This window comes from Phragmites australis, chromosome 6, assembly GCF_958298935.1.
Source record: "Phragmites australis chromosome 6, lpPhrAust1.1, whole genome shotgun sequence".
Lineage (NCBI taxonomy): Eukaryota > Viridiplantae > Streptophyta > Magnoliopsida > Poales > Poaceae > Phragmites > Phragmites australis.
The window spans coordinates 404,749-432,450 of record NC_084926.1 but is presented as its reverse complement, the minus strand read 5'-3'; the positions used below and the strand labels follow the sequence as shown (position 1 = coordinate 432,450).

The following is a 27,702-nucleotide window of genomic DNA, read 5'->3' as shown; positions in this document are numbered from 1 at the left end:
TGAGTGGCGCATGGATTATGGAACATGTAAAAAAATTAAGATTTTTAGAATAACATAAGACTATTGTTTTGAACAACAGGTCCACTAGTCATAGTCTGCTTCGTTCGTGTCGAACTGGAGATAACGAGTGTCTACTGTTCATAGCGGCTCGCTGGTAGTAGCGAGCTGGACGGAGCGGATAAGGAGCTACTAAATTTGATGAGGCTGATAGAGAATCAGTTGGAGGTGTTTTTTTTTTTTAACTGGCTCGATAAATTTGGTCATACTCAACCTTTTGCCTAGCGGGTTGGAGATGCTTTATTGTCAGTCAGCCAATGAACGACAGATTACAAAAATCTACATATATTCAAGTTTTCTTGGAGGAAAGCTTAGATATGAAATGCTAAATTTTGGCGTTGCTTTACACCCACCGACCAACCCCATCTCTCTGTCAATAGGTGTCACAGACTTGCGAAGGAAAGTTAAAACACTCCTTTGGAACCATTTTGGAGAAAGAAACAAAAGGCACCTGCCACACAATTGATCGATGATGGGGTCCAGGTGCTACAACATATTCTGCATAAATGATAGATCACTCGGATGACCGTCTGTGCTCAACAAATGGAGCATATATGAAAATGTGTAAGTGATGTATGATGTAAATCTAATCCTCATCTTAGTGCATATTTATGCTACAACAATACGCAAATCAAGGCACTGCAGCCAATAGAAAAGGTTCAATTAAACATATGGATATAGTTATAAGCCCATAAACACACAAGGGAGACAAGAACGAATTATGAATTAAGCCATGCTACAATGCTTTGAAGTTATTGCAAGCTGCTAACCATATCCACCTAGGTTCCCAAGAAATCAACACATACAGAATCTAAGAAAAGACAGGCCTGAGTAAAGGTTTTGAGTGAGCTGAGATTAGTCTTTGCCAAACCCTTCCTTATCTTAACATTGGGTCCAAGATTTGTCTTGGACGGCTCTCGCAAACCATTGAAAAATTAAGGGAGGAGCAATAATATCAATGAAGAGCAAGGTAGGCCCATATCAATTCAAGTCAGATTAATCCAAACAGGATTGCAGCTCTGTTTTCCCACACTTCATTTACCATGCGCATATAGAATTTGCTTTCGAGTACTAGTAGCTTGACTGACCAGTGGGACCCAACCGTTCCCCTTCCAACTGCTTTGCTTTCGCGGTCGCAGCAGATCTCTCATCGATGGCGGAGGAGAGGAAGCGAGTGCTCGTGGTGGGTGGCAGCGGCTACCTGGGCCAGCACCTCCTCGCCGTGCTGGCCTCCGGCGACGGCCGCTTCGACGTCGCCTTCACCCACCACCGCGAGGCCCCGCCGCAGACACTCCTCGACGCGCTCCCCTCCCTTCGCGCCTTCCGCGCCGACCTCCGCTCCGGCGACGGACTCAGCGCCATCTCCACGTCATTCGGCCAGGTACGGATCCACCGCAGCTCGTGCAGTGGCGTCCTTCCTCTCCCATTTCCTCCAACACTTGGGCAGTGTACATTACATGCGACGGTGGCAGGTGCCCCATTTCCTGCAACACATTTGCAAAATCTCAAGCGAAAACGCGACGCATGCTGCATGTTCTCGAGCACTTCATGCGAAGAGGGAATGTGAGATTTATTCCTGGGCGTGTGCGTGCGCTTTTGTGTAGGCAGCAATTTTCGCAAGCCCCCTTCCGGGATTACTTGGTTTTAGTGCTCCACCCACCCGTCAAGATGAGGCCTGCTGATTGCTTGCCTTTTTCCCGTCCCATGAATTAACACATCGCATAGTTTTCATCTTAACTGAGAAAGTTAACCTTTACCTGTTCAGCCACATGTAATTGTGAACTGCGCCGCAATCTCAGTTCCTCGGGCATGTGAAATGGATCCAGCTGCTGCTATGGCTACCAATGTACCTTCTTCACTTGTCAATTGGTTGCTAAGCTTTGGGAATGTCAACTCTCTATTGATTCATCTCTCTACAGATCAAGGTAGAGTACTCTTGTACTTGATGTAATATGATGCGATGCAAACCATTATTTGTGGTACATCCTATACTGAAGTGTACAATTAAATATGGCTCTCTTGCAACAGTTTATGAGGGGGTGAAATCATTCTACAAAGAAGAGGATGAGACTTTGCCGGTGAACATGTACGGAAAATCTAAAGTTGCTGCAGAGAAGTTCATTGTTGAAAAATGCTCAAACTATGCAATCTTGAGAAGCAGTATTATTTATGGGCCACAAACGATAACTCCTGTGACAAAATCTCTTCCCGTTCAGGTAAGACAAACTTATGGCAGGTGAAGCTCTTGGTGCTGATGCTTTAGAATTGAAATTGTTAACTGGATATGTGCGCTGAAACACCATACTAGCAGAGTAGCGTCTAAATAATAAGTACTTGCCATTTGGATGCAGTGGATGGATGGTGTTCTTTCACAAGGCCAACAAGTTGAGTTCTTTAATGATGAATTCCGCTGCCCTGTTTATGTCAAAGATATGGTGGATGTAATACTGTCTTTAACAAAAACTTGGTTATCAGGTATGAGGTCAACATGGTGGACGTATTCACTATATCTATAAACAACACTTTGTAGAACACATTCCATATGTTTAACATTTTAAATATTTGTCATCCTCATTATAAATGCTTTCTATTTTCCTGTTTATCAGTTGCATGGTGTTTGACATTGTAGCACATGATGCAGATGGTAAAAAAATTCAGGTACTTCTGAATGTCGGTGGACCGGATAGGGTATCAAGACTGCAGATGGCTGAAGCTGTTGCTGGTGTTCGTGGATACAACCACACTATAATTAAATCTGTGTCTGCATCATCGGTATTAATCTTGTCTCTTTCCTGGAGTGTAGCATAGAAGCACACTCGTCTGCCTGTTAACATGTCTGGACTATTTCTAGACACAGTTCTTTAGTTCACTATGCAATTAACGAGCATGATTTTGTGTTTTATCAATTTGCAACCTGAGCATTGAGACATTGTGCATTGATATTATTCTTTACCATCATAACATCATCTAATGGCCCCATCCATTTCTTACCCAGGTTGACCGGGGGGTAGCTTCTCCATCAGATATATCCATGGATATCACCAAACTAGCTCAGATGCTTGGTATCAAGCCAATCTCATTTCAAGATGGAGTCAGAGCTACACTTGATGCACAAGCCAGTACATGATACTTCCATAACGGTTTGCTCGAGTTCCTAAGAGAGCTGTTTGAATCGAAATTCGGAAGTGTGATATAAAGAACCATATTTAGTTTGCAAAATTGCAGCAATGGTAAATTCTGCTGAGTCTATGTGAAAGATGTAACTTTGTACTCATCAAACACCAATGTCATCGATATTAATGCTTGGTTGTACCATTCTGAATAAAAAAAATGGCATTCATTTATATTTATTTTTCAGAAGTCTGTAACTTTATTGTACCATGTATACTGTTATGAGTTACCATTAATGAAGAATCTCTAACCTCGTGTAATTTGATCGTTTCATAATTTTAAGATATATTGCTATCCAGATTAACTAAAAACTTACTATGTGTCCAGTGAGTGATTTTAACCATACCTTGGTGAGTTAGTGTTTTATATTGCAAATAACTCTAAATTAGATTGAATAGAAGTGCTTGGTTTGGCAATGCGTCACCTTACCCTTACCTACAGGGCATAATATGGCCCAGGCGACACAAGTTGCCGTATTCACACGACCATGTCCATGAGAAGGGCATCATGCCTGTTGCTGAAGCAACATGATTTGACTCAAACCCTTGGCTTGTAGAATGACCTATTGGCAAAGCTAAGTACTACCACAGTGCTAATCAGGCTATCACAGCCGTATATGAGATTAAGGACCATCACCTACATTAGGCGTGTATTGGAACATAGGTTTTAGCACCTGCGGTGTGACTAAATTGCGTTGCTTTTGACCCCATTGTAGGAAAACAAGAGGGAGATGGGAGAACCACGTGTGCTTACACATTACACTAGCGGAAGTAGGTACACCAACTTTTTGGTGCAAATCTACCAGGACAAGCTGCCTCAACTTTGCAGAAACCAGGGCCATATCAAAACTGTGTTAGTAGCTCTAATACTCTATCATTCATACAAAACATGCACATTATATGCATACGCAGCAAAGATTGGACCCGTGAAAGTTTGAACTCTTATACTTGCAGTTTAACAGTGTTTGCTTCTATCACTATCAGTACAAGAGAAGTATTCATTTTATGCACTTCTTGGCAGGTACTGTATCAAAGAGCCAAGGTGCTGTTCCTGTCGTAGGTCTGTATGTGCTCAGAGATATTTATCGTCACATCATCAAAGCATGAGGTGCACAATGCATCACTGGATGACCTTTCCAGCTAAGCATTCATATTAAGTCAGTGTATGGTTCGTAGAATTCCAGTCAATCTCCAGCTAAAGAAGCAATTGCTCATCAAGGGTACTAAATTGGTTGCTTGATATTAAATTGCCATTAATCCTGCCTGTAATGAGAGGCAGTATTAATGAATAAGGGCAGTCACACGGATTGGTGCAGAGACACATCAATTAACAATCCTGCACGTCAAATGAAAAGCTATATAGTGCTGTCCGGGTCCTTTTTTTTTCTTCTGCTACCAGATCTGCTGAAGCTTACATTGACTTGACCGAACAGTAGAAATAGAAATTTGTAACTAGTGTCTCCTATGTCAGTCTGTAGTCAGCAATCTTCAGCTGCCCATTCTTTTGTACTCAACCTTGCTGGTTATTGGAATTTAGAATAGTTGGAACTCGCATGGATTTGTCATCTTAACTTGCCTTTAATTTTATATGTGATAAATAAACATCCGGGTTAAGATTTCGCAAGGATAATGGCCCCCTAGACCAATTTAAGTAATGTCAGTAGATGCTCATAACTTCAAGCCTCTCTTTACGTTCTACATTTCTTCCCTGGCCCCTGAAGTCTTATGATAGATTACCGAGCACCTGTTGTGTGTTTCAGTGTTTGGATTTCCAAGAGATGTGTGGGCTGATTGGTCGGTAGGGAAACTAGTGGTGTTAAGTTAGCTTATACTACCCTGTGTTGAAAGTCTGATCCCAGGGCTGTTTTAGGGTAAGAGGGTAATAGAAGCCATCTCATTTTCCAATGAACCCTATCGAGATGGCTTGTAACTGCAATCAAAGTCTGCTAGGGGTACCTTTTCAAAGGACCATTGCTTGCTTGCTTGATCAGGCTAACATTATACTTGCTTGCTTGTAACTGCAATCAAAGTCTGCTAGGGGTAACTTTTCAAAGGATCATTGTCAATAACCTTTGTTCAGCACTTCAGCCTAGGCATTGTTTCTGAAACACGAGCTTCATGGATCTTTCTGTATAGGTCTCGGAGAAAGATACCAAAGTATCCTACTGCAAGATCTCTTAAAAAAAAAAGTGCAGAGTCAATACAAACCTAAGAGGGGACACGTACTTCCAAATTACCTAACCAATGGAAGTTAGACATGCCAAAGCTGATCGGTTACTAGGATGGCACTGCGTGTTTGCTTTGTTTTCCCCCAGTCCATGGTAGGTTCCATATCAAACTCCAGCTACTAAGACTAAAAAAATCTGGAAATTAGTGGGTTCCATAAGCCAAACTTTTAGTGAACCAAACGCGTCATCATCTATCCAGAGTAAATGGACCATAGGATGGAGGTTCATTTTGAGCTCTATTTCTTGTTACCCGTGTCTCCCCCCAACACACACAGGGATGTGATATGGACCCCTGGCTAAATCCTTTTTAATACCCTCCCATCCTTGCCTCCCAAATCTCTCTCTCTCTCTCTCTCTCTCTCTATCTCTCTCTCTCGTATGCCATGAGGAGGTTCTTCCAGTACTTGCTCCCTTGCATCCTCCTGCTCTTGGTCATGTCACACTCGCCGAGCTCAAACCTTGGCTTGAGAACATTGAGAGAAGAAGCAAGGAGTGACTTCAGACGCCACGAGTTTCCTCCAACCAAATCTCCTTCTCAAGAGGTGGGCGACAACGACGATGCCAATAAGTACGCTGTTTCAAGAAGAATGGTTCCTCAAGGACCAAACCCTCTCCACAACAGATGAGCATGCTGGTGGTGGTATGGTCATCAGCTATCTGGCTCCTCTACAGGTGTAGCACCATGCATCAATACCTGCTCCTCTCCTTTTAGCTGGAGGTCATGATAAAGATGCATATATGTTCAATACTACTGGTGTAATGTGTTTTTTTTAAGGAATGGTGTAATGTGTTTTGTTGCAGTGTTAGATTTTGTATATACATATTATCATATTGAGGTGTAAAAGTTGTTGTGCTTTAGCTTAAGCATCTGCATATCACTGTAGCTCATATATTAGAGATTTCAGTCAGTTTTGCTTTTAGCTCAAGAAAAGTTGATTAGACAGGACGATGTTTCGATGGTTGCTTCTTTGTTTTGTTCTGTCAAATAAGGTGCATCTCAGTTGGCTGTGTTATCTTTTGGTAGTTGAAGGGCTTCCATCTGCGGAAAACAATCTAGTTCATGTCGTTTTATCGAGAGATTTAATGACCTGTTTGTCATTTTTTGAGAGGTTAGCTGTAGTAAGTTGATTGTTTTTAGTCTAATTTGGACAAGCAGTAGGGAGAAAAAGGTGAGGAAATAAAGTACTAGGAACATAGTAAGCAGTACCGGTCAGCATCTCCCGGCCGGAGAACGCGCTGATGAGACAGTGGTTGGGTGCAAATAAATTTTTTTAGGGTTTTTTTGTTGCCTCAGCAGGTATCATGAATTCATGATGCGGGTGAGTTTGAACCCATCATTGACATGGTCGGCGCAAGCATCTTGTGTTTAATGTTGAAGAAAGAGTAGAGTAATCCCTTCAGTCAAAATTACATGATATTTTGGACATATATGTTCTCCAATGTGCACATTTAACTATTTTTTAAGAATATATGTATATAATTTTAAAAAAGAGTAACTTATATAAAACTATAAGTATTGTGTTATTTGTAACATAAAATTACAGTTATTATGCGTTAGTAACACGGAACTATAAGTATTGTGATTAATTTCATATAAAACCTAATTTTAATTAGATTCATCTAAAAATAGTCTTATGTTTTTTCAAAAATCTTAGAACTTTTTTACATGTTTCATAATTTATGTGCAAACTATTTTAATTGAATTCACCCAAAAATCATGTGTAAATCTAAACTAAAATTATGTAAAAATGCTACTTTTATAACACCTAATAATTGTTAAGGCCTCAAATAGAATCACAAAAATATAGAAAAATCACTAATATATTTCTTACATGATGGATTAATTTATAAATTATTTTCAGTACTAGATTATATGGTAAAAAAATAAGTTCATTTGTAATGCTCTATTTATATGCTTCATTTTTATAAAGTATTTTTTAGATGAATCCAATTAAAATGGGTTTCATATGAATTATGGAACACTTACAAAAAATTCTATGATTTTTTTAGAAATATAAGAACACTTTTTTGGTGAATTCAATTAAAATCGAGTTTTGTGTTAACTTAATGCACAATATTTGTAGTTTTGTGTTACTAGGCACAATACTTGTAGTTTTGTGTTAAAAATAGCGTAATACTTGTAGTTTTGTGTTAAAAATAGCGTAATACTTGTAGTTTTATGTAATTCACTCTTAAAAAAATTATGAGATTATGAAAGTATTTTTTAAGATAAATCTCACATAAGTTTTTTATGTTTTTGAACTAAACATTTTAAAAGTTATCGATGATCAAAATTTCAAAAGTTTGATCGGATATTGTCCAGAATGTCAAGTATTAATGATTAGAGGGAGTATGTAATGTCGAATGTGCTAGTAATATAGAGTCATTATCCTTTACATATAGGTTATTAAAGCTCTTATCATGTATTCCCTTATGTATTCTATATATTGCTCTCAAATACTACTATTGAATTTTATTTTATTTTTGGTTGGAGGATGCTTCATGGGATTGTTCCTATAAAAGCAATTTTTGCAAATTGACATATAGGCCACATCAGCCAATGTCCAATATGTAAACAGGGACCAAAAGACCTGAAACATTTGTTCTCATGTGCTAGTGCTGGAGAAATTTGAAAAGCTTTGGGACTCCAATATGTTATTAGAGATGCTCTCCCTGTTGATCGATCGGGTTCCATATTCTGTGTTTACCACTCCAAGGTGTCCGGAAGATCAAACAAATTGGTCTATAAGAAATAGTGGTAGTGACCTGTTGGTACCTTAGGTGGCTGCGAAGACAGAAGGTAAATGGGGAGCCTATCCTCCCGATTGACAGATGCTCCATGTCAATTTGGGGCCTCATTGCGAACCATGCAAAGGCAAATTCAAAGACTGGAACTAACTCTAGTCGTTGGACGAAACCATTGCCTAACCAAGTAAAACTTAATGTTGATACAAGCTTTTATGCAGATTTAGAACAAGGCACAACGAGAGCAATTATCAGATATGCGAAAGGGGGATTCGTTGATGCTTCCTGCTCATTTCTCCCTCATGTTTTGAGTGCTACGACAGCAGAAGCTATAGTATTGCAAAATGGATTGATCTTAGTAAACAGTATTGGATGCAACAAGGTGTGAGTAGAATATGATGCTATAGAAATTATCAATGCTTGTACGAGGCAGAATCAAATCTGGAATGCAGTGGCGGCGATTTTCACTGGATGTTAGAGCTAATTGAGAAGATAGGGAGTGTTCAATTTACCCATTGTCCAAGAGAAGCAAATGAAGCGGCACATGAAATAGCTAGGTTTAGTTTTCTTCATAAGGATTCATGTAATTGGGCTAGGTTTAATTTTCTTCATAAGGATTCATGTAATTGGATTAATGAACCCCCATAGTTTATTCTTAGCACAATCTTAGATGATGTAACTATCGATTAATTATTAATAAAGTTGCTATGATGGTTTTTTCTAAAAAAACATGATATTAGAGCTATGCTTTTTTATAACAATGTAACTTGTCCTGTAGACCTAATCTACGGTCAGATCCCTCTTGTCAGCTAGCTCTCTTTCTCTCTCTTCCTTGGCCTCTCCACCTTGCGCTCCTCACCGACCGAGGCTCTCCCTGCAGCCCCTAGCCGGCCACCTCCTCCCAACACACCCGCTTCCCACTGTACGTCTTGTATTTGAGGGATGTTAAGAATATAAAGTTATTATCCTCTACATAAATGTTATTAAATCTTTATCTTGTACTTCTTAAATACTCTATATATTATCATAAAAATATTATTAAATACAAGTTACTATTTCTAACAATTGATTTGTGAATCAAGGTAAAGCCTGCGAGTCAGCAGTTGTTGTCGCATGATGACCATCATCGTGCCAAGTTCAAGTTCAACCCCATGTTCACATCTGAGCTCTCGTTGTGAAGCTCGCTCTCGATCGAGAGCTATGGTGGTGAATAAGAAAGATGTAAAGAAGCGAGCTGAGGAGCGACAGAGGCCAAAGGCCTACCTGTGCCCTTGTTGCCAGTGGCGCATCAACCCTTGTCGCCAACTGCCTGCCGTAGAGGTAACCATGCATGCGATGTGATGTTTAACCATCAGGTCGCATCCCGTCGTCTCCGTCTTTCTTGCCGACATCCCTGCCTACCCGTCCTAATCCTACACCTTTCTTTCTTTCTTTCTTTCTTTATTTCTTGTCAACAAAGCCATGAATTTCCAGAGGAAGAGAGAACTGCATCCTCCACCAAGAGGCAAGACATCCACCAACACGAGCAGCTCTGCTCTGCACTGCTCATACACCACCTCCAACTACAAATTGCACAGAGCTTGCACGGGCTGGGGCAGCACGATGATCAGCCTCTCTGTCCAAAGGCAACTGACAACTCATATCATTAAGAGCCTTTTAACAGCGCTTCCAAAGCAGCTTCTCGACTGAAATCAAGAGAGCTTTATCAAACAACAATTTTTAACTTTTAGCTTCCCGAGTGAAATCCGTAGAAATGATTTTCTAAAATGAACTAGAAGCTGAGAGCTGAAAAAATAGTTTCTTCTGATTCATTTTCCGCACAAAATCACTTCTTCTATATAGTTTATTCTACAGAATCACTTTCAGTCACAAAATCACTTCCCTCGAAAAATCACTCTCCACCGAGAATTTTGAATAAAAAAAACTCTATCAAACAAGCCCTAACAAGACCCCGACCAATCAATTCTGTACCAACCAAAAATCATGGTAGCAAAGCATAGGCCAGTCCCTCTCTCACCAATGGCGGATCTGAGAGCAGAAAATGAGGGCATTGACATGATTCCACATTCAAGGGTGCGTCTCAAAGTTGCATAGCAATCAGAAGTAAGGACATCGATAAAAGATCTTTGCTACCCACAGATAAAATAGAAGAATCTCCAGGTCTGTTTAACCACAAAAAAAAAAAACTGGGAAGAAATAGAAAACGTCGAGTATGCATTATCTAAAAAGAAAAAAGATCAGAAGAATCCATTCCTATCTGGACAATGTTTAACATAGAAGAACTCACATAAATGATCAACCTGTAAATTTTAGATCCCTTACAACAGTAATTCAAGAGGCTTTAAAACTAATCCACATAGGAATTGCTTTTGAAATCCTGGTGCTATCTACCGTCAATACCTTATTGCCTTTCAACAAAAACCCAGAATTTGACGTGTGTGAAATCCTGAAGTGCACTAGTTTTTAAGGACCTAATCAATTACTGTTTTAAGGTAACTGAGACATGTAACATTTGGTCCAAACTGGAAAGGCTCATTTATCTCTTTTGCGAACTACACAATCGAATGATTGGATAATAAGAAAAATCCTTCTTACAAGCACCAAAACAAACGGGCCATTCTCATTTTCATGTGCAATTTGGAAGAAATCAGGCCACCACCACCAAGCCGACAAATCCCAACAATTCTTAAGCATGCAATAAACAACCAGTAAACCGAAATCACTTGATTTCACCAGTAAACCATTGATTCGATCAGTAAACCACTGCAAGAGGACAAATTTCTGTTTCTGGTACGGCAATTTGCTAAGAGAAGTGTAGAAGTGATTTAGCTCCCCAATTTTTCATTGCATACACTAATCCAATTCAAACGACAGAGGATCACACAAGATATTCACAGGCACGGACACAGAAGAATATGGATCGCACAAAAGAGCACAAGATTTATTTGGTGATGAAGGAAGGACAGGGATATAACACCTACTACAGTTCATCACATCATACAATGGGAACGAGTCTTAACAAGAGGAGTATAGCAGCAGGAAGTCGTAATGAGCGAGCCATTCAATTCATACGGGCGGTAGGGGCGGTTGCTTCTGGTCCTGATCCTCCTTGCCGTCGGGGTCGTGGTGGTGGGAGGCGGGGGCGGAGAGGATGAGGGGGCGGTCCTTGGCTTCCTCCTCGTCCTCGTGGTCGTCGTCTTGGGTGGAGAGGTTGATGCAGGAGCAGCGCTCGAGGGAGGTGAAGAAGGCGGAGGTGACGGTCGCGCCCACCCAGGTCGCCCAGCTCTCCATGGCCGGCGCCGATCTGCTAGGGCTTGGTCGCGAGGGAGTGCTTGCGAACCAAACGCAAGGCGGAGAGAGGAGATTCCAGGAGAGGAGGAAGACTCCAGGAGAGCAGGCAGCAGCAGGAGGGGAACGAAGACCGGTGGAGGTTTTTTTTTTCTCCTTCCTGTTCACGGTTTTTTTTTTCCTTCGAGCTCACGGTTTTGCTCCTATGACGGTATTTTTCCAGCGTGCAATACATGTATATATTTGTATATATAACATAAGTGATTTTTTCAACATCCATCCATCCAACTCACAAATGTCGCAGAGAAGCTTATTTGGTTAATGATTTTTCTTCACAGTTTCCGTTACGAAGCCATTCCTTCTAAAATAGAATTCTCTACTCTTTCCTTTTAGGAACGAAAATTATTTTAGATAAAAAATAAAAAAGAATAAAAATAAAGAGAAAAATTAGAAAGAAAAAGAAATATTGGAAAAAGAATAAAAGGGAATATAATTGGACATACTCTTAGACTATGTTTGGTTGAACTAAAGCTTTTAACTTTTAGACTAAAAAATTGGTTTCTGACTGATAGCTTTTTGTTATTGATTTTGTAATAAATTTTTAACTTCTCAATAGAAAAAAACCAGAAAAACTCCTTTGGTTAAACTTTCAACCAGTTTCTCAGTAGCCTATTTGATTAAACTTCTGATAACAGAAGCTAGAAAAAATCCAACCATATAGGACATTAGCATGGAAGCAGCTGCGCTTCTCTGGTCCAACTCCTTTACACTGCACTGGCGATCCTCATCAGTCCCGTGACAGTCCCCAACGCCAACGGTAACGTCGACCACAGCATAAGGCATCACCACAACTTTTCATGAAATAAAATCACGAGGTCCATGCACCAAAATTGCATTTTTCAGACTCAAAAACTCCATACAAAAATAGCAAGCATATGATGACGATGTGACCGTCACGATACAGAGGTACAGGATATCACTTAAAACTCGGTTCTGCCTTCTCTCATAGGAGCATCTTCTTGTAATCCTTGAACGTGCCTGAGAACGGGGTGGCCTTGCCTTCTGATACCACCCAGAGCTCATCCACGCTTCCGGTGATCAGATGCTCGTCGTGACTCACCTGCAAAAGCATTTGTATAACGGTGACTCTTTTTTACGCAAACATCACAAGGTTTTGCATACCATACTGAAACTAACACATTAGTGGAAGCAACGCGGTTTTACCATTAGCACTCCTCCCTGGAAAACGAGTAAACCCTGGATGAGGGCCTCAACTGCGTCGAGATCCTGCAACATGGACAGGTTCAGTTCAGAAGGTTCAGTAATAGCTGCCTACCGGAGGTTCCTCATCCTTGATACAAAAATAAAAGACAAAGTGATTCACTTACAAGATGGTTAGAAGGCTCATCAAGAAGAATAATGTGTGGCTTCTTGAAGGTGATTTTCGCGAATGCAACTCTACTTTTCTGACCACCTGAAATTGGAATTGCTTTGATTAGGATCAAGAATTTAAAAATTCGACATGCAGAAATTTATCCCATTTCTACCTGATAAAGTGTACATAGATTGGAGGGCAAGATTTCCTGAAACACCAAAGGAACCTAGATGTGCCCTCAGTTTCTGTTCAGGTACACCCTGCAAAGAGCACCAGATACATTTCTTATGCTAAAGCTGAAATCTTGATTTAGATTACATAACAAAAGAACATACTCATCTCTACTATCCTCCAAGTGGACTTCAGATTCTACAGTCACCAAAAATGATGCTTGAACTTACCGGATAACACTTCATCATGTACAAAAGGGGATTCACTGTTAAATCAAGCCCATCAACATGATGTTGATTGAATACAGCCATGCGGACCTGTAAAAACAACGGTAAGAAAATTTCAACAAACAAAAGAGAGGATGCTGCAGAGAAAACCATGACAAACAACAACGATAGTAAATCGATCTTGTCATTTGTATTGGCAGTATTATAGCACGAAAAAAATACATTCAATCTTATATGGATATAAGTTAAGAGTTTTTTGTCTAATTCAGTAGTGACATTGATAGACCTAAAAACACCTTGACAAAGGAAGCATGAAAATGCACATAGTGGCATGGCATCTCGATACAAAACTATTATGACCATCACAGCAGAAAGCTTTACAAAGACGTAAATCAGAATTGATGCAATTTTTTTCTTAAAACAAACAAAAATGCAGGGCAAGTTACATAGTGGTAAAACGTCACAATTGTAGCTATAGAAGAATGAAGCACCTTGGGGGAGCGGAACACTGTTCCTGAAGTTGGCTGCAGATCTCCGGATATTAATTTCAGTATAGTGGACTTGCCAATGCCATTAGAACCAACCACTGAAACAATAGGTCAATGAGTGATGGGAAAATGCAAAAAAAAAAAAAGAAGAAATTAATCTTCAGTCAAAATAAGATCAGGGGAGCGAAGAAATCATACTTGCTATGCGGCTGTCGAGGTCAATACCAAAATTCAAATTTTTAAACAAGATAGGCCCTCCAGGGTAACCAAACGAGGCATCACTACAAAGATGGAAAGCATTAATCAACAAAGGACAAACATAGCACATAGACACCTTGAAAAATAATGTGTAGAAATAAGTGGTAAGTCCTAACAGAAAAGGTAAAGAATTAGGAACAAAAAAAAGGAACAAAAGCCATGAGGTGCATATCGGAAAAGGAGATCAAGCTTTCATAAATGATAAAAATACAAGTGATCAGAAATGAAACCTGAAGCTAATGATTGGTGGTCCAGGGCGATCATCTGGGGTTGGAAATTCAAATTTATAGCTGCAAGGGATTATTCACACAATTGATAAGCTGGTTGTAGACAGAATACCAAAATACAGTAGATTTAGGGAGCACACATACTCTGGATCACTGACGACTGCATCAACATGTTCCATTCGCTCTAATGCCTTAGTACGGATAAAAATAACAAGTGAAACATCAAATTTGTCATTGAGCAACATTCTAAAACAAAAATTTAAGCTCAGAGTTCAAAATCATCCATGCAATATTAGTTAAGTGAAACAATAACGAATGGTACCTTTTGAACAGCAAATATATTAGACAGGACTGAGAAAATGTACCTTGATTCTTGATTGAACAAGTGATGCTCTCTTTGCATTGTAGCGGAACTTGTCAATGAATGCCTACACAGAAAATAAACAATTAAATATCATCCCTTGATCTTTGGAAAAATATCTAGCAGCACCTAAGGTTTTCAACATTTCCTAGATAGTTTAACTTTGCTTTCATCTTTATCAGATCAAGATTTGTCCTGAGCATTTGGCCTCAACTAGATAACACAAGCAAGGCTAGACCCACCTGCGCAAGCTCCAGCTGCCTACACAGTAGTTATATGACCTATTACCAGGTTCAAGCTAAAGAAATATGCAGTATTTTATTATTCAATCAGAATTATTCCGTTATATGGAAGATGGGGACAGTATAATCGATGTCAAATAGACTTCTGTGCTAAACATCTTACAGAGCCATATGGTGCACTTGAAAGTAAGAAGGTTAATGAGGGATATGCTTGTGTGCTCTTGAAAAGTATATAAACCCTGAAAATACATGTGATCACTTATGTTTTTGTACAGATCACCTTTCAACTCATTGTTTGCTACAGAAACAGCATAGTTTTCTTTAAAAGGGGCATCAAAGCACTCTCAGGGCTAATGTTACTTGCTATAAGTACAAACCAACCTGCATGTGGGACCTGGCCTTCTCATTTGTTTCAAAGGCTTTCATTTGATTCTTAAGGTGCTCTTCCCTTGTCCTCTCAAATGTGTCGTAGTCACCTTTGTAAGCATGTAACTTTCTACCATGTAGATGAAGAATGTCGGTGACAACCTAAAAAATTCTGGTCATTAGTTATTCAGTGATTAACAACACAAGAAAAACATATGCTAATGCAAGTATTAGATACAAATGAAGCAAAATGTCAAATTAGCTCACGTGTAACAACATAAGGTGTTCGTACCGTATTCAAAAACTCCCTAGCGTGTGATACGACAATAAATGTCTTAGGCCACTTCAGGAGATATGTTTCTAGCCATAACACAGCATGAAGATCAAGATGGTTCTGAAAAGTGATATGTCGTCACGATGTGCCAGCAAGTGAAGGGGAAAAAAATCATATTTCCAAACTTACTGTTGGCTCATCAAGTAGCAGTAAATCAGGCTCAATGAATAGAGCACGTGCTAAAGCTATTCTCATGCGCCATCCACCAGAAAACTCCTTTGTACGTTTGAGTTGCATTTCTTGAGTGAAGCTAAGACCCTGGAAATAGTTCCACCATTCAAAAAGTACAATATAAGTAACCAGCATGTGCAGATCCAGTGTCGTTTTTGAGCTCAACATGCGCAGATCCTACTAGAACAATTATGATACAAATTGATAAACTTCAAGTACAAACCATCAAGAAAATGTGATTGCCCCTATTGGGGGATTATTCATTTTAGACAGATACTGATGTTTGAAAGAACGATAGATGTGTAATCAAGGTAAGTACTGCATTTAAAACGCGAGCAAAAGCAAACCAATAACAAGATATTGTCCAAATGGTACAGACAAGGAAAATAAAACAGACCGCCAAAATTGATGCCGCACGAGCCTCTGCTGCATCTGCATCAATGAACTCAAGCCGTTTATATATCTCCTCAAGCCTCTTGCTGATAGCATCTTTGTCAAGACCACCCTTGCTCTGGTCCGAGCCAGAGCCCTGCCCGAACTCAGCCTCAATCTCTAGATCTTTCTGCACAACAGTGGCAACAATTAGCAGATAGGCAGAACACCTGACAGAGAGTGGAAGTTCGAAGAAGGAAGAAACATTAGACAACAAGCAGCAGATATCTAGAAAAGAAAATTCTGCGCAAGTCAACCTGTTGTTGAACCAGACGGGCCTCTTCTTGCAGAAGTTGAACCCGTTCGACATCGGCGTTCAGAACGCACTGCAAAGCTGTTGTATCATCACCTACGACCTCTTGCTCGACATGCAATATCTGACAGTTCTTGGGAATTCCATCAATTGCATGCATCGCCATAGCTCTGAGAAAAGAAGTCTTTCCAGTACCATTTCTTCCAACAAGCCCTGAAGCGGGTAAATAAGAAATTAAGGGAACTGATATAATAATAAAGGAAACATGTCCACTGAACTGTACAAATGAAGTGAAAATACTTCCCTTAGTCATTGCTAAGTTCTTCCTTGAGAGATATCAAACACCACATAGTTCAAAAGGTATCCTAAGTTGTAACTCACCGTAGTGCCTTCCAAAAGCAAGTGTTATAGTGACTTCTTGAATAAGATCACGACCACCAACTGTGACGTTGAAGTTCTCCATATGTATATCCCTAACAGCTGGCCCACCATCATTACTGTGATTTACATAAACAGGAGGCATTCCAGCCCTAAGCGATTCCATTTCGGCAACATGCATTTGGTACTGAGCCTGCACCACCAAGGAGAACAGTATACGGCAAGGTATAATCGAGAAAGAAGACAAGCAAAGGAAAATCATCATGTGGCAATATATGAGGACTCATCAGAAAACAATGAACATATTACCTCTCTTTGCCTCTCATCTTTTCTCTTTTTCCTTTCAATCTTGGCTTTATCTCGTGAAGATAGCAAGGGTCCCTCGAATACATCAGGTTGCTTTTTTGGAGCAACATCATTGTCCATCCCCTCATTCATACGTAATGGTGTAACAAGACTCCGCACAGCTTGTTTAGGTTTCACGAGACCATGCTTTCCAAGTTTTTCACAGAGCTTAGTACAGACCTAAATTGAAAAGGAAGCAAGACACATCTAAGAGCTTCTGCATCAAAATCTGAATCAAACAAACTCTGTATACATTTTCACAGGGCTCTCTGTAGATCTTATAATATGGAGAGAGAAGAGAGAGAAATGTGGCAGCACAACAATGACAGATAGAGGATAACCATCAGCAATGAAAGACAATTTGACTGGTCTCAGCCCCTCAAAACAGCCAAATAGCAGAGAGCGTCACGAAATGGTCGGGTTCGACTAGAATTCTACTTTGATGACAATCAAACCATGTTACCCTGCAAAATGTTACACACTAAATCAAGGAATTTGGCTCACCAAAACAGGTATCCCCAGTGTTTCAAGGGATGGCACAGCCACCAATTAGGCAAACCAAACAACCTATCCTTGTGTGCAGTTCAGATTTATAGGCCCAAAGCATACAGACAATTGGTGATGCATCACAGGTGGCTTGAACCGGGGGAGGAGCCTCCTACTCAAACAATTCAGGAACCACATAATTGTATTTAAACTACCTCCTAACAACCGAAGCCAGAACCATTTGGGTTTTCGACCAGCGAGATGGCGATCTATGTTGAGGTCGGGGAGAGGACAGCAGACGGCTGGTGCTGATGGTACTAGAAACGCAAATGAATCGAGGGGAAGCCGAAGCCGAAGCGGTAGGGTTAGGAAGTGATAAGGTACCTGTAGGCAGTGGTCCTGGTCGGCGACGCAGCCGGAGTCGATGAGGAGGTCTCCGAGGGCGTCGAAGATGCCGTGCCCGTCGGGGGCACCGAAGTCGAAATCGTCGTCGGCGAGGACGTTGGCGATATAGTCGATGATGGGCTGGTCAACTTCGTCGACTACGTCGGTGCCCAGCACCTCCCGGACCACCCCCATGCTCGCCGCCGCCGCAGCCGCCATCTCTCTCTCTCTCTCTCTCTCTCTCTCCACCGGCGTGACCAACCAGACCACCTCGGGTGGGTTTACGAAAGCCATCCGATGGCTGCGTGGACGGTGGTGATGGGCCGAACCGAAATGGCTCTGTGGGCTGTGGTGGGCCATGGATCGGTGGTAGGTCCTTCAGCTGGGCTTTGGAGGGACGGATTTTGCTTCGCGGAATAAGAAAAGAAAAGTTAAAGGCCCAGCTACGTGATCGTGCATGCTTCAGGTCTCTTGAAACTTTATATATATGATCTTGGCTGTGCACTGCCCGGTCAATCGAGCCAGGCTTCTTTCTCTCCGCGCTCCTGAGTTGAGAAGCTCTAATTATAACATAAGAAACACTCCAATCATAATATATTGAACACTACAGTTACACATATGGTAGATATTTTAATTATAATACAATAAATACTTTAGTTACAATAATATAGTAGATACTCTAGTTATAACATACTGAACATTATAGTTATAATATAATAGACAATCTAGTTATAATATGCTGAACTTATAGCTATAATTATAACTCTTATATGCACGAAATTACAAATACTCGATTTTCAGCGGACCCGTAAGGTTGATGGGTGGAAGCGCGCTTGGGGGCGCGAGTGCCGACTTATGCTCGGTCAGTGAGGCTGATGTACGTGTTAGAATCTGGTTGGTTGCTCGATCGGCCGAGCGTGCTTGACCTGTGCGTTATGTGGCATACCTACCGAATATATATATGGATGGATGGATGGATAGATATAACACCGTCGTTTCATTGGTCACATCGATCATAATAGTAGGTAGCTCATGATACATGTGGTCGTACTTTCTTGTCTCTTTAATCGGCAACGGGCGGATGGAATAGTAGCCCTTTTTTAAGGTGTAGTAGCTGATTGATCCATCTATCCATCCATCTACTTACATTGACTGTGTGGCGCCTGTACCTGGCCTCGTTCATCGATATTATAGATATCATCGATATCAACAAATTGAAGCTTAGGTACGATTCAGGGCAGGCTCCATCTTGAAGATTCACTTCAGGTACCATTTCTCGTCTCCCAACTTTGCTGGGCGTGCGGCAGCTGAGTTTTCATCGTGCATTAATTTTCCTGTCACTGCCTAATCAAATCTCTGCCATTTTGATCTTGTCAGGGATAGACTCTGAAATGTGGCCCAGACCTTAATTTGTCGTGTGACGTGTGCTCACTTCATTCAGCATACTGTATCAGCAACAGTGACTGATATAGCAAGCTGTCACATATATACTACGTTCTCACGCAGCCTGGGTGGTGGTTCCATTACCTGCACTTGCACTCGATATCAAGTTCGTCCAACCGTCCGACCGATCGCCTCATCATGGAGATGAAGGTACCAGCAGCTGGCGACGAGGCGCCGGCGAAGTTATGCGCCGGCGGCGGCTGTCGGGCGAACTATGGTGGCCATGGAGTGCCTCCCTGTTTCGACTGCAGCATATGCCTGGAGCCCGCGGCCGAGCCGGTGGTCACGCCCTGCGGCCACCTCTATTGCCGCCCCTGCGTGAGCCGGTGGATGCGCTCAGGCCACCCCGGCGCCGAGCAGTGCCCGGTGTGCAAGGCCGCCGTGTGCGAGGACCACCTCTTGCCGCTCTGCGGCCGTCGCCGCAGCGCTGCGTCGTGCTGCAACGTGGAGCGTCGCCAGCACGACGGCGACGGCAAGCTGTGGTTTGACGTCCAACAGGTATACGGCGTACAGAACCAGCTCGGACAGCACTACGGTGGTGGTGCTGTGGACCACTGGGGCTGGATGTTGCACTCGACCGCCGGCCACGTCATTGCCAGCGCAGCAGTGGCCGTCCTACCGTGGGCGTTCCCGGGAGGCCGGCTGCCGTTGCCGCCTCGGCCGGTGATCGTCTGCAACGGCCGGCGGCAGAGGAGGGTGGAGGACTCGCTGCAGCAGTTATGGCTTTTCCTTGCCATGCTTGCACTGCTCTGCTTCCTTCTGCTCTGAGATAGTCACTTACTATTCGCATGCAAAGAAGTGCCTGTAATACATGCAACCATAATCAATAGCGAAGGTACTGGTGTAAAAGTTGGAGGTGCATTTTGTAAGCTTGCTAACAGTGTTTCCTTTCGCAATGGATTTGATTGGTCACATCTTGGTATTATCTAAAGGCAAAGAATTGCAAACTGCATCATTACGTTTGCACAGGCTTCAACAGTGACCTTCGTTTGACATCTCACACGCGAAGATGACGAGAAGAAAAAGGAATCCATAAGCATCATGATTTCAATTTCAATACAGATAACAGAGTCGTTCAAGTCCAGAGCAACATAACTTACATACGAATGTGGTGTCTAACAGCTGAAAAACGTTTTGACTTTTTCTGAATTTCTAGAAAGATAGAGAACCAACTCTGAAGTGTACCTTTCAGAATTCATGCCGTCTTATCGTCCGCGGTCCGCCATTCATCTTCAACAACTCGTCTGTTGCGTCTTATCGTGCCGTGGATTCATAAAGAGTGGACAGATACTGGATTCTGCCAAAGGCTACCTTTCGATGAGGCAAGTGGGCAATATGCATCATACGGAGCGAAAGATGCAAACGCACACAAATCAGAACGTACATAAGAGACACCCACGTTCTCACACAAGATCCAGGTTCCACAAAATTCACACAGGAAAATTTCAAAGGGTAAAAAGAAAGATAGTGACCAAGAAACATATTATTGCACGACTCCCACAACAATTTGTTCTCATGCCATCACTCAGTGGGCAATTTTTCTTTGAGGTACTTCAGAATTGCTTTTGTTCCTCGCTCCAACAGAGTTCGTCTTATGCTGCACAAGAAAGCAACCCAAACCTGAGCATTTCTCTTTTATTTCTTTCATCAAATGCAGATTCCTGCTCTAGTTATGTCGTAAGGATTTATGGAATTGCACTAATAGATCATGTGGTTATTATGTGTGTTTTTGTAATTTCTGTAGCATCATTCTTGTGCATGTTGGGTTTCTTTATTCAACATAGGTATCATCAAATTAGCTCGAGGTTCCGTTCTTACCTTCTTAGCGGATTTCCATCAAGTTTCAACACTTGCAGGTTAGGCTCAAGCAATCCCTGCAGAGAAAAGGCACACACACAAAATAAAAATAAATAAATAAATTGAAGGTACCAATAAGATTGAGAAACACACAACTTGTGAAATAAGTGATTTACTGCTAACGAAATCATTTACCATTAGAACAGCAACAGTGGTACATAAAAGATGTTTCGCAGTTGAGAAAGGCATCAGATCATGTAAGCGAACAGAACAAAACGTATTGTAGCATCATATAAACCATGTCTAGCATGATGTTACGCAGAAGTTCTTGTACCATGGGCAGACATGTCATGATATAACCTTTTAGTAGCTAAAAAAAGAAGAGACATAGATAGGGAAAGAATTTAAGCTCAATTATTAAAGCCAACAACATACCAGCTCTGCTGGGAGCGCTGTTATATTGTTGTCCGACAGATAAAGCTCAATGAGAGCAGTGAAATCCTTGATACCCTGCTTAAGTGCAGTGAAATGAAAACTTTGAGCTTTAAAACCAGTATCAGGAAATGAAAAAGATTTTTTAAAAAAAACCTGCCAAAATCTTGCCTCCCTTGCCAGAAATTCTGATAATTACCTCTGGTACAGTTGTAAGGTTATTCTGACTCAGGTCAAGAATCCGCAGCTGTTTTAAGCCCAACAAACCACTAGGAAATTCATGGAGTTTCATTCGTCTGCTCACGGAAAGAGAGAGAGAAATAAGATTTTTTATTACTGCTAAAGAAATCATTATTACGTTCGTATAATAGTTGTAGCATAGATGATTTGCATATGTTCCAACCTCAGGTAGAGCTCCTGCAGCTGTGGTAATGAAGAAATTGCAGAAGGTTCAGGAAGTGCAGACACATTGCCACTTAAATCGAGTACTTCAAGTTTGGACAGAGACACAAAATCAGTGGATGATATCTACGAGAAAAGTAAGAGTGTTACGATATTGCATAATGGCATGCAGGATATTATCATATATCCGCACGTAATATTGAAGTATGCTCTCTCAAAGTTAATACTCCTTTTGTTTTGTACTATAAACCCTTCTAGCTCTTTGGAGCTTTTAGTGGCTAGAAGTATACTGTGTGATTCTGCTTATTTTCCATTGCTTGTCAGTCCTATAACTGTTAAAAACTTCTGTAAATACAATAACCACATTGATTAACTTCCAGAGTTTTCCAAAATAAATAAGAGAACAACAGAGACTGGCCATCTGTTTGTCATATATGCCAAAAGACAAAAAAAAAAAAAAAAAAAAAAAACCCTCAGAGACATGACAGTTATATTACCCCAGACAAGGGATTATTGTCCAGCTTTAGGGAAGACAGACTGGGAAGGGAGGAGACCACCGTGTGAGGCCACCGTTTTATCTTGTTATTAGACAAAACCAAAGACTGCAAAAAAAGAAGCAAAAGCTAAAAAACCAAGTCGAGCATGATTAATAATACTACAAGATGATAATATTTCCCTGCTAAGAAACTCACTTGAAGTGCTGAGCATAATGACAACTCATTTGGCAGATCTTCTATAGAATTTTTAGAAAGATCAAGTTTCACCACATCACTTGTCTCCCATGCCGCAGGTGGTACACTGGTCACACCAAGACCGCTCAAGTCTAACTCCTGATATGAGATTATCAGCAGCTATAGTTGGAAAACCAAATTATCATTTGTTACTCCAGGAAAATGTCGGCAAGATTCGAAGGCCACTTATTTGGTTTTTCATTAGTGACTATGAGAATATAAGGAACACAGACCGGATAAAAAAACACAACCTCATATTAGTTACTTCTTACTTTGTTAGCATGATTGTGTTCCCTGAACCATGTGAGGACCAATTCATTTAAGGAGAAAAAAGAAAAGGAAAGAAAAAGAAAAGGGAAATATATATCTCATGATAGTGCTTATATATCGGCAGAATAATTGAAGCACCTTTGAAGATAAGGACAATCGCCTTGCTGCAGCAATTTGGTCATCTTTTGATGGAGTGCTTCCAGATCCTGATGCTGTTCGGGAAATATGTTTTAAGTATTATTTCAGTGATCATGAAATGATTCTCAAATTAGGACCATCCTAGATATTGCATGCAAAAAACAACGAACAATATAAATGTTGCCATCAAAGATGAAATGCATGTTGACTTAGCTTTTTGAGTTACCTTCCTCGTCAGATGAAAGTCGACTGCGCAGATACTTCAACAACGTTGTTGTTGGTCCAGAAACTAATGAACTGGTAACATAATAGATTAATATTGGCAGCTCGTCATAGATTCCTACAATCAGTTTGCGAAACAGTAGGAGAAACAGGGATATAGCATATACCTCCTAAGTGTCCTCATAGGATTTCCAGTAAGCAGAAGCTTTCTTAGGGTGGTCATTTTACCTGGAGTAGTGAACGGGGTGTCCAGAATTAGAATTTTCGGTAAGGCAGTAACATACACTGTGCCAAGTTCTTAAGGCATACACTTATCACTCGTGCAAGAATTCAGCCCTACGATCTATCCACTACATAGAACAAGGCAGAGGATTGCATACATGAGCAAATATGTGCTTACATGAATATGCAAACAAAAAGATCATAGCATAGTGATTCATAACAAAACAGAGAAACAGCATGAATAGCATTATGGAAAGCAGCATTGCACAGAATAAAACTAACCTAATTCAGGTGGTAGACCAGATAATGAGTTATTCGACAGATTGAGGAAAGATAGTTTCAGGTTGCAAGCTCCGACAGGATACTCCTTTAGCTGGTTAACAGTAGCATATTCATCAGGAAATAAAAGAGTGACAGCAAAAAACTGTTACTTCTATGATGTTCTGTGAATTATTTCTTTTTTATTGAAAGGTTCATATGGCATTCCGTTAATTCTAGCAGGATTGATGCCAGAAGTGTAATCCAAAATTGTAACAAATAAAGTTTTGTTCTGAAAGGCATCATAAAGTGACAGAATGGATCAATATTTACAACAGTTATTCAGAATGACAGTGCTTCACAATTGTGAGAGGAAAGATGATTTATTATTTATCAAAAGGCCCAAATAACTGCTGTGTGCTATCCGCTACTTACAACTCCCACGAAACACTAGACATTCCAAACCAAAGAACTAGAAGTAGCAACTTTTTCTCAACAACGCCTTAATCTTTTTAAATGATGCAGGATCAATACGTATTGAGTGTACCAGGGGAATGATGAGAAGATCAAATTGACAATTTTGTTATGTAGCAGATGGGTAGAACCTGATTAGAGTGAAGATCAAGTATTCCTAATTTTGACACTGTGCCAATATCAGCTGGTATTGAAGACAACAAGTTATTTCTGGAAAACAAAATAGAAAAGGTGAATTTACATCACATAAAAGTAAATGTACAATAAACAAGGCAACTATGTCCTGAATAGACAACCAACCCCATATACAACTCGGCTAGAGAAGAGCAGCCCTTTATGGAAGGAGGAATCGAAGTTATTTCTGATATGGAAAAAGGTAGAAAACAATCAGTGCTAGTGAAGAGTGGTACTACACAACAAGCAATGTGACAACGTGGTAGGCAAACTCACTGTTCTGATGCAGGTCCAAGCGAATTAGTTTTGAAAGTGCTCCAATACTATCTGGGATGGTTGTAAGCAGATTTTTTGCTGTAAGAATATAAATGTTAGTTCAAGGTGAAACTCAATGAGATCACATAAATTCAACTAATATTTTGGTATTTCTGCATACCAACATTCATCTCTGTAAGCATGGTCCATGACACAAACATGTTTTCTGAAAGCATCACAAGCTTATTGCCCTGGCATTTTGTAGCAAATGCATTTTGTGAGGAACAGACAACTGGGATAACAAAAAGATAGCTCCATCTTTGACATTCTATAAGTAGTTCTTACCTCCAGATCCAATTTACTTAACTTGGAACAACCAGCAAGTGCATCTGGTATTTTGGATATGTTGTTATTTGATGCCTGTACACAATGCATATATTACTTTGTGCATGTCTAGACTAGAGTGAACCAGTGATAAATAGGCAACTGATCAACTGCAGTACAATAGAAACCTGATAATGCTATGGAAAAAAGAAAAAAGAAATTCGTCCATTGCAGCTTACCTTGAGTTCTGACAAGTCCATGCACTTGGCAAGGCTAGCTGGGAGCTCAGTAAGGCAATTATTTGAGAGATCAACTCTACCAAAAACATGGAAAAGAAATAGAATATTTAGCATTTACATTGCTTCTAGTTTTACATGATGTGCTAATCATCAACGGCTATGCACTTCTAAAACCCGAAAATGGTATAGAAATAAAAATAGCTAAGTTTTATCACTTTGGCAAACATCAATTATTGATATAGCCGTATGGTTAATGTGCACAAGTTGCAGTGATAAGTGATACTATTTATTCTCAATTAAGTGTGTTTCCACAAAAAGGGATGAGATCTGAACAAGAAGGAAACAAAGAAGCCTGTAAGATACTCAGCAGAAAAGAAAATGAACAAACTATAGAATATAATTAAATTGTTTTATGTAGCAACACGGTATAATGACGGGAAATTAATGGAAGTGGACAATATAAAGTTCATAGTGAGCTTACTTGACTAAAGCACTTGCCAGGCCAATCTCTTCGGGCAGAGTGTTTATTTGATTGAATGATGCATCCAGTGATTTTAGCAATGGAAGGCTGCACGAAAGAGGATTACCGAAAATTAAGGTGATATTAATGGTTCATATCTATCAATGAAGTTACTCAATAGGGACAGTGCACTGCATACTCCCCGATAGCTGCTGGAAGGGAAGATATCTTATTGTGACTTATATTTAATACAACAAGAGAAGACAAATTCTTAAGGTCTTCTCTTAACACTTCCAGATTATTGTGAGCCAATATGAGCTTCTGGAGGTCTACTCCCTGAAAATTGCACGTGTGATCTGGTTATCTAGTGTTACTTGTAGGCATGTATAGCACATAGCGGATCGAGAAAATTACCTCCCACCATTTCTCACCCTGGCTGCCCGTGTCCAAGTTGCTGTACACCTCGTTGGGTATCTCCCTGAAGGGTACGGTGAAAAAAAGAACAATCAGATGTACTGTTAGCAAGCGATAACAATAACAGCAGTGAAGGATGGAATTTGTATCTTTTTAGGTACGAAATTACTAAAATCCACCAACAATCTTGGTTCTTCTGAATGTGGGCCGGGGTAAACATGTAAAGGCGGTCACTTGGTAGCAAGGTCCGGCAGAAACAATACGGGATTGCCGAAGTGATGAACTCATGAATGGGACGGGTATTTGTATCTGTATCTTCACATGACAGTGTTAAGTAGTAAAACTCCATGCACTCTAAAAGCAGCAAGACTCTAGAAATCATATAGTAAATGTCGTTTGATGCAGTTCCCTTTAAATGTTAATACTCTCGACACTCAATAGACTACCAATTGCTGGTACACAAAGCAGATATCTCCCTGCACGATCCCCCGGTAGCTACAAGGAGCCGTTAGTTACAGCGCGAGGTCCGGCAGTCCCGGATGGATCGGATCCGGCTAAATGGAACAGATCGGAACCTGCCGAGGAAGGAGGAGATGAGATTTGGACCTGAGGGAGCGATTGGAGAGGTTGAGGGAGCCCGACTCCCTGGCGGACTTGAGGATCCGGTCCATGAGTTCCGAAGGGCCTCGTTGAAGCTTCCAGATGTTTCTGGAAGGTTCATTCAGATCGCCATTGGTGTTACGGAATGGAGGTGGGCAGCGACCGCTCTCCCTCTTCTGATCCTTATTAATCCTGAGTGATTCCAGTTTGTTTAATTTCACTTCCAGCCTGTAACAGCCGCTTCCTGCTTACAACTGTAGTATCTGTATATGTATATATATCCCTACATTAATCTTATATACGAATCAGACCTACAAACTACACACAATTTAAAGAACCATATCCTTAATGAGATTGACAAAATCAATTAGAGCTCCGTAAATGATGGATATATCACGTTCCTATTATGGATGCACTTACGAGAGACAACTATTTTTATATTTATTTATAGAGGCACGGTCATCTCGATCCGGTTTGGTTTCAGAAACCGAACGGAAACTGAATTTAAATTAAAAAAATTCAAAAATAAATCTTAACAAAAACTAGACACAATTATATGACCTTCTGTGAAAACAAATTAAAAAATAATGTCGTTTGTATCATATTCTATAGGGAAGAAGTTTGAAAAAAAATTGAAACATGCAGCTTAGTTATTAACCCATGTTAAAAAAAAGTTTAATATGTAAACATATATTTTCTTATAGAACCTATCTTAAGAGGATCTTTAAAATTGATTTCACTTTATTTAGAGTTTTATTAATTTCTCTATAATTTTTACAAACTTCACAAACATAAAGTGAATATGTTAAGAAGCAGCACTTTAATTAACTTTTTCATATCTACTATTATTTTTCCAACGTA

The 27,702-nt window shown here is 40.5% G+C and overlaps 5 protein-coding genes across 7 annotated transcripts; 2 read left to right on the top strand and 3 right to left on the bottom strand.

The window, feature by feature from the left end:
- The first annotated feature begins 1,121 nt into the window (after nucleotides 1-1,121).
- LOC133920869 (uncharacterized) lies at nucleotides 1,122-3,488 on the top strand. The gene is made up of 6 exons (XM_062365455.1): nucleotides 1,122-1,438; nucleotides 1,823-1,982; nucleotides 2,086-2,273; nucleotides 2,409-2,532; nucleotides 2,699-2,829; nucleotides 3,053-3,488. Exons 1-6 carry the CDS (start codon nucleotides 1,211-1,213, stop codon nucleotides 3,182-3,184), a joined length of 963 nt encoding a protein of 320 aa, XP_062221439.1. The 5' UTR covers nucleotides 1,122-1,210; the 3' UTR covers nucleotides 3,185-3,488.
- A 7,614-nt stretch (nucleotides 3,489-11,102) lies between these two features.
- LOC133920868 (uncharacterized) lies at nucleotides 11,103-11,655 on the bottom strand. Its single transcript, XM_062365454.1, has one exon. It carries the CDS (start codon nucleotides 11,489-11,491, stop codon nucleotides 11,267-11,269), a length of 225 nt encoding a protein of 74 aa, XP_062221438.1. The 5' UTR covers nucleotides 11,492-11,655; the 3' UTR covers nucleotides 11,103-11,266.
- A 675-nt stretch (nucleotides 11,656-12,330) lies between these two features.
- Nucleotides 12,331-18,255, bottom strand: LOC133920867 (ABC transporter F family member 3). The gene is made up of 18 exons (XM_062365453.1): nucleotides 17,987-18,255; nucleotides 17,081-17,296; nucleotides 16,775-16,964; nucleotides 16,398-16,606; nucleotides 16,106-16,270; nucleotides 15,667-15,795; nucleotides 15,496-15,597; nucleotides 15,219-15,365; nucleotides 14,600-14,662; nucleotides 14,379-14,425; nucleotides 14,238-14,297; nucleotides 13,948-14,030; nucleotides 13,753-13,847; nucleotides 13,265-13,351; nucleotides 13,036-13,123; nucleotides 12,877-12,962; nucleotides 12,713-12,775; nucleotides 12,331-12,608 (listed from the first exon to the last, which is right to left on the bottom strand). The coding sequence occupies exons 1-18, from the start codon at nucleotides 18,203-18,205 to the stop codon at nucleotides 12,492-12,494; spliced, it is 2,166 nt and encodes a 721-aa protein (XP_062221437.1). The 5' UTR covers nucleotides 18,206-18,255; the 3' UTR covers nucleotides 12,331-12,491.
- A 1,504-nt stretch (nucleotides 18,256-19,759) lies between these two features.
- LOC133920757 (uncharacterized) lies at nucleotides 19,760-20,197 on the top strand. The gene has a single exon (XM_062365351.1). The coding sequence runs from the start codon at nucleotides 19,760-19,762 to the stop codon at nucleotides 20,195-20,197; it is 438 nt and encodes a 145-aa protein (XP_062221335.1).
- Nucleotides 20,198-20,439: 242 nt separating this feature from the next.
- LOC133920866 (plant intracellular Ras-group-related LRR protein 6) lies at nucleotides 20,440-27,081 on the bottom strand. 3 transcript variants are annotated; one of them, XM_062365451.1, is made up of 21 exons: nucleotides 26,848-27,081; nucleotides 26,242-26,305; nucleotides 26,027-26,183; nucleotides 25,849-25,935; nucleotides 25,368-25,443; nucleotides 25,150-25,224; nucleotides 24,986-25,055; nucleotides 24,826-24,903; nucleotides 24,676-24,736; nucleotides 24,507-24,585; nucleotides 23,926-24,016; nucleotides 23,589-23,649; nucleotides 23,426-23,496; nucleotides 23,200-23,273; nucleotides 22,753-22,911; nucleotides 22,558-22,662; nucleotides 22,062-22,186; nucleotides 21,858-21,954; nucleotides 21,662-21,736; nucleotides 21,248-21,303; nucleotides 20,440-21,026 (listed from the first exon to the last, which is right to left on the bottom strand). In XM_062365451.1, exons 2-21 carry the CDS (start codon nucleotides 26,249-26,251, stop codon nucleotides 20,951-20,953), a joined length of 1,683 nt encoding a protein of 560 aa, XP_062221435.1. In that variant the 5' UTR covers nucleotides 26,252-26,305; nucleotides 26,848-27,081; the 3' UTR covers nucleotides 20,440-20,950. The 3 variants fall into 3 exon arrangements, with proteins under 3 accessions (XP_062221435.1, XP_062221433.1, XP_062221434.1); XM_062365449.1 differs by having other exon boundaries at nucleotides 26,027-26,163; XM_062365450.1 differs by having other exon boundaries at nucleotides 22,753-22,890; nucleotides 26,027-26,163.
- Between the last annotated feature and the right edge of the window lie 621 nt (nucleotides 27,082-27,702).

Coding starts and splice junctions, on each gene's coding strand:
- LOC133920869 (XM_062365455.1), top strand. CDS start 1,211: ATGGCGGAGGAGAGGAAGCGAGTGCTCGTGGTGGGTGGCAGCGGCTAC. Junction 1,439..1,822: donor TCTCCACGTCATTCGGCCAG/GTACGGATCCAC, acceptor TTACCTGTTCAG/CCACATGTAATTGTGAACTG. Junction 2,274..2,408: donor CAAAATCTCTTCCCGTTCAG/GTAAGACAAACT, acceptor ATTTGGATGCAG/TGGATGGATGGTGTTCTTTC.
- LOC133920757 (XM_062365351.1), top strand. CDS start 19,760: ATGCGCTCAGGCCACCCCGGCGCCGAGCAGTGCCCGGTGTGCAAGGCC.
- LOC133920868 (XM_062365454.1), bottom strand. CDS start 11,491: ATGGAGAGCTGGGCGACCTGGGTGGGCGCGACCGTCACCTCCGCCTTC.
- LOC133920867 (XM_062365453.1), bottom strand. CDS start 18,205: ATGGCGGCTGCGGCGGCGGCGAGCATGGGGGTGGTCCGGGAGGTGCTG. Junction 16,607..16,774: donor TGCTTTTGGAAGGCACTACG/GTGAGTTACAAC, acceptor TACCCGCTTCAG/GGCTTGTTGGAAGAAATGGT. Junction 13,352..13,752: donor CAGTGTTCCGCTCCCCCAAG/GTGCTTCATTCT, acceptor TTGTTTTTACAG/GTCCGCATGGCTGTATTCAA.
- LOC133920866 (XM_062365449.1), bottom strand. CDS start 26,912: ATGGACCGGATCCTCAAGTCCGCCAGGGAGTCGGGCTCCCTCAACCTC. Junction 24,737..24,825: donor CTTGGACCTGCATCAGAACA/GTGAGTTTGCCT, acceptor TTTCCATATCAG/AAATAACTTCGATTCCTCCT. Junction 23,274..23,425: donor ACTTTCATCTGACGAGGAAG/GTAACTCAAAAA, acceptor TTTCCCGAACAG/CATCAGGATCTGGAAGCACT.